Raw genomic sequence first — 7,236 nt, 5'->3', positions numbered from 1 at the left:
GGTAAGTTGTCCACATAATCACCGTCTAAATTGTTCTCCAGTATTCATTTGTACATTTCACATGTCATTTTCCCGTCTATTTTAACAATCGGGCCAACGCCTGATGACGTGAAGCATCCCCACACCATCACCGATGAACCGCCATGTTTCACGGTTTTTTTTAGTGTATTTGGGATTGAGTTCTTGCAAAGAGGGTCGTCTTATATATGGTTTCCCATCATTACCAAATACATTAAATTTGGATTCGTCACTCCAAACCACCAAATTCCAAAATTAAGAGTCCTTCCAGAGATGGTCTTTAGCAAACGCTTTTCGCTTTTCAATCTTTTTTTTTTGGAACGGCCGTTCAATGAATTTTCTTGTAGAAGTCTTCGTACAGTTTGCGCAGATATTTGTACGCCGTGGTATTCCTCTAATTGGGCCCTAATTTCTGTGGAGGTTAAAAATGAATCAGACTTACTTAGCCTTACTAAGGCCCTATTGTCAGAACGGGTGGTCTTTCTTGGCTTTTTACGCGGCAAATTTTCAAAAGTCTTATTTTTTTATAAAATTGTACTGCGTTATTAATTTTGCTTCGCGAGAATCTTAAAACATCTACAACTTCGGCAATATTTTGATATTTTTGAAAACATTYCCATATGACCCTCTTTCGCTTGAAGTTGTGCTTTTATTCTTGCCCATGACGACGATGACTACAAATTTTATTAAAAGTAACTTAATTTAGTAAAAAAGAACAATGTTGATGTAAATTGTGGCGAAAAAATTTTAATTTACCCGTTTCAAACAGAATGACTTAATTATGTGAGCACACTTTTATTGACAATAAATGGAAAATTCATTTAAACTCTCCCAAACGAAAATACTTSAATGCGCTGTAAATCAGTGGGGTTCCTAGAATAACGTAACTTTTTGCTCGCGCAATATTAGGGATGTTGCATAAAGAAATATACCTTGTTTTTTTTACATATTGTGAAAAAGTACTGAATGACTTAATTATATGAGCACAAGTGTATGTATATGGAATGCTAACCGTGTTAACCAACATAAATTTGAGCTTATTAGATTTCTTGATGAAAATAATATAGATGTTATGATATTGTCAGAAACTCATCTTACGAATAAAAGCAATTTCTTTATACCGGGATTTAAAAATCACCCAGATGGCACATGGTTGAACAGCATTGTTGGTTAGAAAACGATTAAACCATCATGATAGTATGTCTCATGATACAGCGCAATTATAAGCTAAAACAATATCTATAAAAAATCAGTTCGGGGGCCTAAACCTGACGGCTATATATTGTCCACCTCGCTTTAAAATTACAGACATCCAATTTAAAGACTTTTTTAGACCGCTAGCATAGATTTCTAGCAGGTGGAGATTACAAAACATATGTATTGGGGCTCGCAATTAATTAATCTGAACGGACGACAATGTGTCACACTATTAGGCACAATAACCTAGACATAATATCTAATGGTAAGCCGACATATTGGGCTAGTGATCGTAACAAAATCCTAAATTTATTTGATTTTGCCGCAATCAAAAATATAGATAAATTGCACTTAACAGTTGATACATGTACTGCAAGTGAACAACCCATATTCGTTGACCCACTTTTCTAACATCTTATAAAACGAATTGGCTAAAATATAAAAAATACGTCATTTAATTATACTAATATTAAGTACGAAATAAATACAGGAAGATATATTGACAAAAGCATAATTGAACTCAATGATATAATAACTAAAGCAGTTGTCTTAGTAACGCCAAAAGAAAGCTATAAGCCTTTTGGTTTCAAAAAAAATCACTAATATCGAAATAGAAAGGCTTCTAAATGAAAAAGGCGTGCATGAAAAGAATGGCAGATATATCGTGATAAAGAAGCGGTGTCCAAATTCAAGTAAGCAAACTTCTTATTCGTAAGCCCGGAAAACCATGAAGATTCCAATTGACATGCCTACACGAGACTTGGGTATAAATTGGGCATGAAGTGACAAGGAAAAGGCTAATTGTTTTGCAAATAAACTAAAAAGGTATTTTAACTTAATTGCCTAAAGAACAACTTTAAGCTGCCCAGCTAACGAGTCACTCGAGTCTTTTAAGACTTCACCTTCTGAAATTATTAGAATCATAAAGAACTTAGTCCAAAAAAAAGTCGCCACTACAAAATAATACCCCAAAAATTATGTTAACAATTCGGATATAATCCAATTTCATGGAAAAAGTCTGGGAAAGACTTAACACAGCCGTCTTCATACAGACCAATCAGTCTTCTACCCTGGCTTCTAAAATATTTGAAAAAGTGTTACTATCAAAGATGTCCATGTACCAATTCGGGTTTCGTGAAAAATATAGCATGATAGAACAAGTAAATAAAATTACTAACGAAATAAGAGAATCAGGCGTTTGATAAGGTGGGGTATGTAGGATTTTTATTAAACCATTGGAGTCCTATTTAAAAAATAGACAATTTATGGTAAAAGTGGAAGATTTTTTGATAAAAGACATATAAGAGCTGGTGTACCACAGGGCAGTGTTTTAGGCCACACTCTATACATCATATATACAGCAGATCTTCCAGCAGCTAATAATGTATTGACTTCAACTTTCGCCGAGGACACAGCCTCAGTAAGCCGTAACAAATKCCACATAATTGCAAAAAGAATATTAGCAGAGCGCTTAATGGCTAGGCAACTGGCGTATAAATGAACAAAAGTGTAACCATGTTACATTTTCGCTAACACCAAACATTTTCCCGGCAGTAAAAATGTACAATATTTTAGTACCATAAGCGAGTGAAGCAACTTATCTTTGTATTCACCTAGATATAAGACTTACCAGGAGGAAACATACATCTAGTAAAATAATTTGCATGAAGATATGAGCTGCTTTTATAGAATGCGGTTTGGATGTATGGCATTCAACTGTGGGGTACGACCTGTGTCACTAATAAATAAATATTGTAAAAACAAATTGCAAAAAAAACTGGAACATTCGAGTATTACAAGGTTTCTTGATGACAGTTTAAGACAAGAACAGGTAGTGATAACTTGATGTCAAGTGAGCTAAGCTCATCGTTTATAGGCTATTGTTTTCTTCAGATGGCTCCTTACCATCATTCTGTCTTGGCCACGTTTGCGGCGATTCGACCACGATCGTCTACACTTTATTTATTGTCAGTAAACCACTTTTCATTATCATTAACCATATGCTTTAGAAAAGTATTGATTTTACAACAACAATTCGCGTAAGTTGTGTGATACATATGCTTTATGAATCCAAAAGATTTTAATGCTTAATTTCATTGCTAATACTGTATCAAAATCAAAACTGCTATTAAAATTAACCCCGGCTTTTTTTACAAGATTTAGAAAATAACAGTACAAAGTACTTATGCAAAGATGGGTTCAACCCTTACATAAACAAAAACTGAATTAGCAAGAATAAACGGTAGTAAACGCTAATTTCAAAAACTTGTAAAAGTTATAATTTAAATACAGGCTTCTACAAAGTAAAAAAAACACATAGTCAGTTTGCTTTGTTATATTCGTTTGCACAGAATATTTATTTAAATATTTTGTTATGTTTCCGTATTTATATTTAAACTGTTCATTTTTTACACCTTGTTGAGTCTTTACATAGTTTTGCTTTAGTAATGGCCCAGTAATTCTCAATTGGCCTGTGCAGCCCCTGTTCCCTTCATCTGAGGATCCGAAAACGTGAAGCGCATATGCCAAACCCTTGTGTTTTAAATAGCATATAATTAAATATTTTATACGACATTTCTTGATTGCGGAAGTTGAATGGTTTTATCAAGTACATTTTTAAGGAAAAATTGTCGTCAATTTGTATAGTCGGTATCGATCGTAGCCGTCAGAACAATGCTTTTGTATTTTTTCTAGATAGTGTTAGGAACATTATTGTTATCACTGATATAAGAACAGACAAAACTCAAAAAACTCGATAAACTATCGCCTGCAGTTAAATAACATAGTGTTACCGCCAGTCTTTCATCGCCCGAGATCGTTTCAGGGAATCTTCTTTTATTCTTATGAACATATTATGTTAAGCGACCACTAAAACGTTTAAGGCTTCCAGAGTTATTCAATCACTTTGGGTCCTTAGAAACCAATTTGGATCGAAGTGTGGTGTAAAATCCACAGGTGGAAGCTCCTTAATTATGGTATAAKACGCCATTGCGTTATCTTTTGATTTGCTATTTAACGTCGTTGCAAGACATAACGAAGCAATTTATTAATTTTTCACTTTCACACACTTTAAAAAAAACGTACTTTCAATTTAACAGTTTACTTCTATAGTGAAAAGGGGGTTTTAATCATCTGACTCCAAAAATTAACAACAGATTTTAAATGCACTTCTACATCGAATCAGTTTTGACATTGTAATTACAAATTTGACATCAAATGAAAATCTGTTTGTTGAGTCAGTTTTTGATGCTAATTATTTTCACCAAATGAAAACTAGGCATACACCAACGTTAGGTGAACAAAACTATTACACTCTTACATTATATTGCGAGAGTATAATTATATTTCTGTGACAAATTACAGTGCCAACGCTAGAAGAGGTTTCACGGTTGAGTTTATTGTCTAAAGTGAGAAAACGTAGTAACCCCATTTTACCCAGTCCTGTCCAAGCTATTTSAGGCAAATTCATTTTACAGTGACCCTCTATAAAAAAGTATTATACGGTGGTTAATTTTTCACGAGATAATAACCTTATTGGGCGATAAATTACACCCTGTTTACATATATATTATTAATTATGAAAAGATTTACCTTAGGTGGTGCATCAAACGTATCCATTCCGGGGTCAAAACCTTTCGAAGGTAATTCGTCACCAAACGGGGCAGTCAATTTGAATTTTTTGCCATCCGATCCAGTAAGTTCATCGGTTAATGGATTAAAATCTAATCTCCCCGCGATTGATAACGCAGTGACTAATTCTGGGCTAAAAAATACAAAAATTTTATATATTAGATATGATTAGCAGTTGTTTAGTTAGAAAAAAGCTGTCTATCCGTTATTTTTTAAATAACTTTTATAAATGTATTTTCGTGAATATTATTTTATAGTAAATACTTTGGAAACTACATTCTAATTTAATTTTGATATTTATATGTCTGAATTTGGTATCCCCGCAAATTAATACGGCTGTGTAAACTGACATTGAGCAATACCAAATGCTTCATCAGGATCGCAAAGGACCTCTCCTAGCCGTTCGATACCAAACGAAGAGTCCATGCAACTTCTTCAATCTGCTATTGGCGAAAATAATTAGAGCTGACGAACTAATCGAGCAGGTACAATCTTGTATAAGATTGAACTATGTTAACGTTGGCGTAAATCTCGTACAACTCATCGTACCGACAGCGAATTCGCAAAGGACCATAAATCTTCTACAAAGTCTTTCTCTGACTTCATTAGTGACTTATAGAATTTGGTTTTTGTTCGTCCAGAGATGATTTTACTTCTCAATTGCCTACTCTGCTCGAAGTCGCACATGTTGGCAAGAGTTTTACGAAATTTTTTAAGTTATGACTCTCAACAGTGACATAGGAGTCAAGTCGCAGGTGTGACGACGGGAAATATTTCATCTTGTGCTCGTTTGCTTTCTTATCCAGTCTGGAAGAAGCAAATCTAATGAAAACTAACGGCGCGGTTGTCGAAACCTATGATATCAATATCATCGACGTACGCCAGCAGCTGTACACTGCTATAGAAGATTATTTCTTCTATTTTTAGCTCTGCAACTCCAGCAATAGATTGAAGAAGTCACACGATAAGAAATCTCATTGTCTGATACCTCGTTTGGTATCTTTGTATTCCCGATCCTGACGGASATTTTAATGTGTCGATTTTCCTTTCACGTATCTTTTCCAAGATTTGGCACATGGTGAAAAACTGGTCGATGGCATTCAGATATCACACTTCCACTGCCGCTCAACATCCTGAAAAAGTGTTCTCTCTAATTTTCCACCGTAACAAAAGTTGCTTCACTCGAAATGACATAATTCACAAATTAATGATCCGACAGCAGTCATATTTATATCCTCTTTGAAGTTGGTCACCTTGTCGTGGCGAAGGGGCTTAAGTAAGAGTAAAGTGTGCATCCCAAAGGAAACGAACTCTAATCTTACCAGTGTTCCCAACTTAGGGGTTTTCCCCCCCAGATTTAGGGGTTAAATAAGTGAGATGGGATTTTTTTAGGGGTTTAAAATTTTTAGGGGTATTTTCATCTAGTTCGTAATTCTACAACCACTCTGTGGTGACTGGCGGCAATACTGGCGCCACTGGCGGTTATTTTATTGCCTGTGCATATGGCGGCGAATGTTGGTATGTTTGACATTAGCTTATGTCAGATAAGATACCGCCAAAAAATAGGTTAAGAATATTCTTACGAAAGTTGTTATTTCAATTTTGGTTTGTATTGTGTGTCGAAAATAAATTTGTAAAAGATGTCGAAGGACAATAAAAATAAAAAAACGTCCAGTCAGAAGTACACGAAGATTTGGGAAACAGATCCAGACCTAAAAGGTAAATCGATTTCATTGCATGTTTGTAATTTATAAATGATCAAGACAAATAATTCAATTCAATATTTATGATTTTTTATTAGAGTACCATAGGCGTCATCTAACTACTGCTGTACCGCAGTCCTCGGCACAATTCCGATTTCTTTGGCGCCGCGATTTGAAGGTACCGTTGGAAAGAGGACGTTCTCCTGATCAAAAAATCAAAAGTTCAAAAATTCGCAAAATTCGGACATTTCAAGTGGCTATTTCACCACTTTAAACACACTTTATTCACATTTTTCACTTTAAATTAWTTAATTTACACTATAAACTTTTAAATAAATCCACATTTTACACTTTTAGTAGGTTTATTACCTAAAAAATCTTTATTTTAAAAATTACATTTTACTCTCGTTTGAACCTCATTTGTTTACTAAAAATTACAGTACGAAAACTCAAATTTTGTTTCAATATAAGTGCATGATAACCAACAAATATAACCACTTTATATCCGAAACTGAAATTTTAAATATAAAAATATATGTATCGTCACCGAAAATACAAGGCAATGTAAAATGAAAAATAAATGGAAATCGCTGACAGATTTAACAATTAAATTTTATCCATTTTATAACGAAAACTCAAATTTTGTATCAATATGAGTGCATGATAACCAACAAATATAACCACTTTA

At 34.1% G+C, this 7,236-nt stretch overlaps 1 protein-coding gene across 2 annotated transcripts in view; it reads right to left on the bottom strand.

Moving 5' to 3' along the window:
• Positions 1-7,236, bottom strand: part of LOC108975073 (probable aconitate hydratase, mitochondrial) — a 51,035-nt gene that overhangs the window by 3,446 nt on the left and 40,353 nt on the right. For both annotated transcript variants that reach the window (XM_018943343.1, XM_018943342.1), the window contains exon 5: positions 4,807-4,978. In XM_018943343.1, coding sequence (XP_018798888.1) covers positions 4,807-4,978 — 172 coding nt within the window. The remainder of the gene's footprint in view (positions 1-4,806; positions 4,979-7,236) is intronic.

This window comes from Bactrocera latifrons, unplaced genomic scaffold, assembly GCF_001853355.1.
Source record: "Bactrocera latifrons isolate USDA-ARS-PBARC rearing strain unplaced genomic scaffold, ASM185335v1 scaffold_608, whole genome shotgun sequence".
Taxonomy (NCBI): domain Eukaryota; kingdom Metazoa; phylum Arthropoda; class Insecta; order Diptera; family Tephritidae; genus Bactrocera; species Bactrocera latifrons.
The sequence above is the reverse complement of the archived record's forward strand: the minus strand, read 5'-3'. Positions and strand labels throughout refer to the sequence as shown.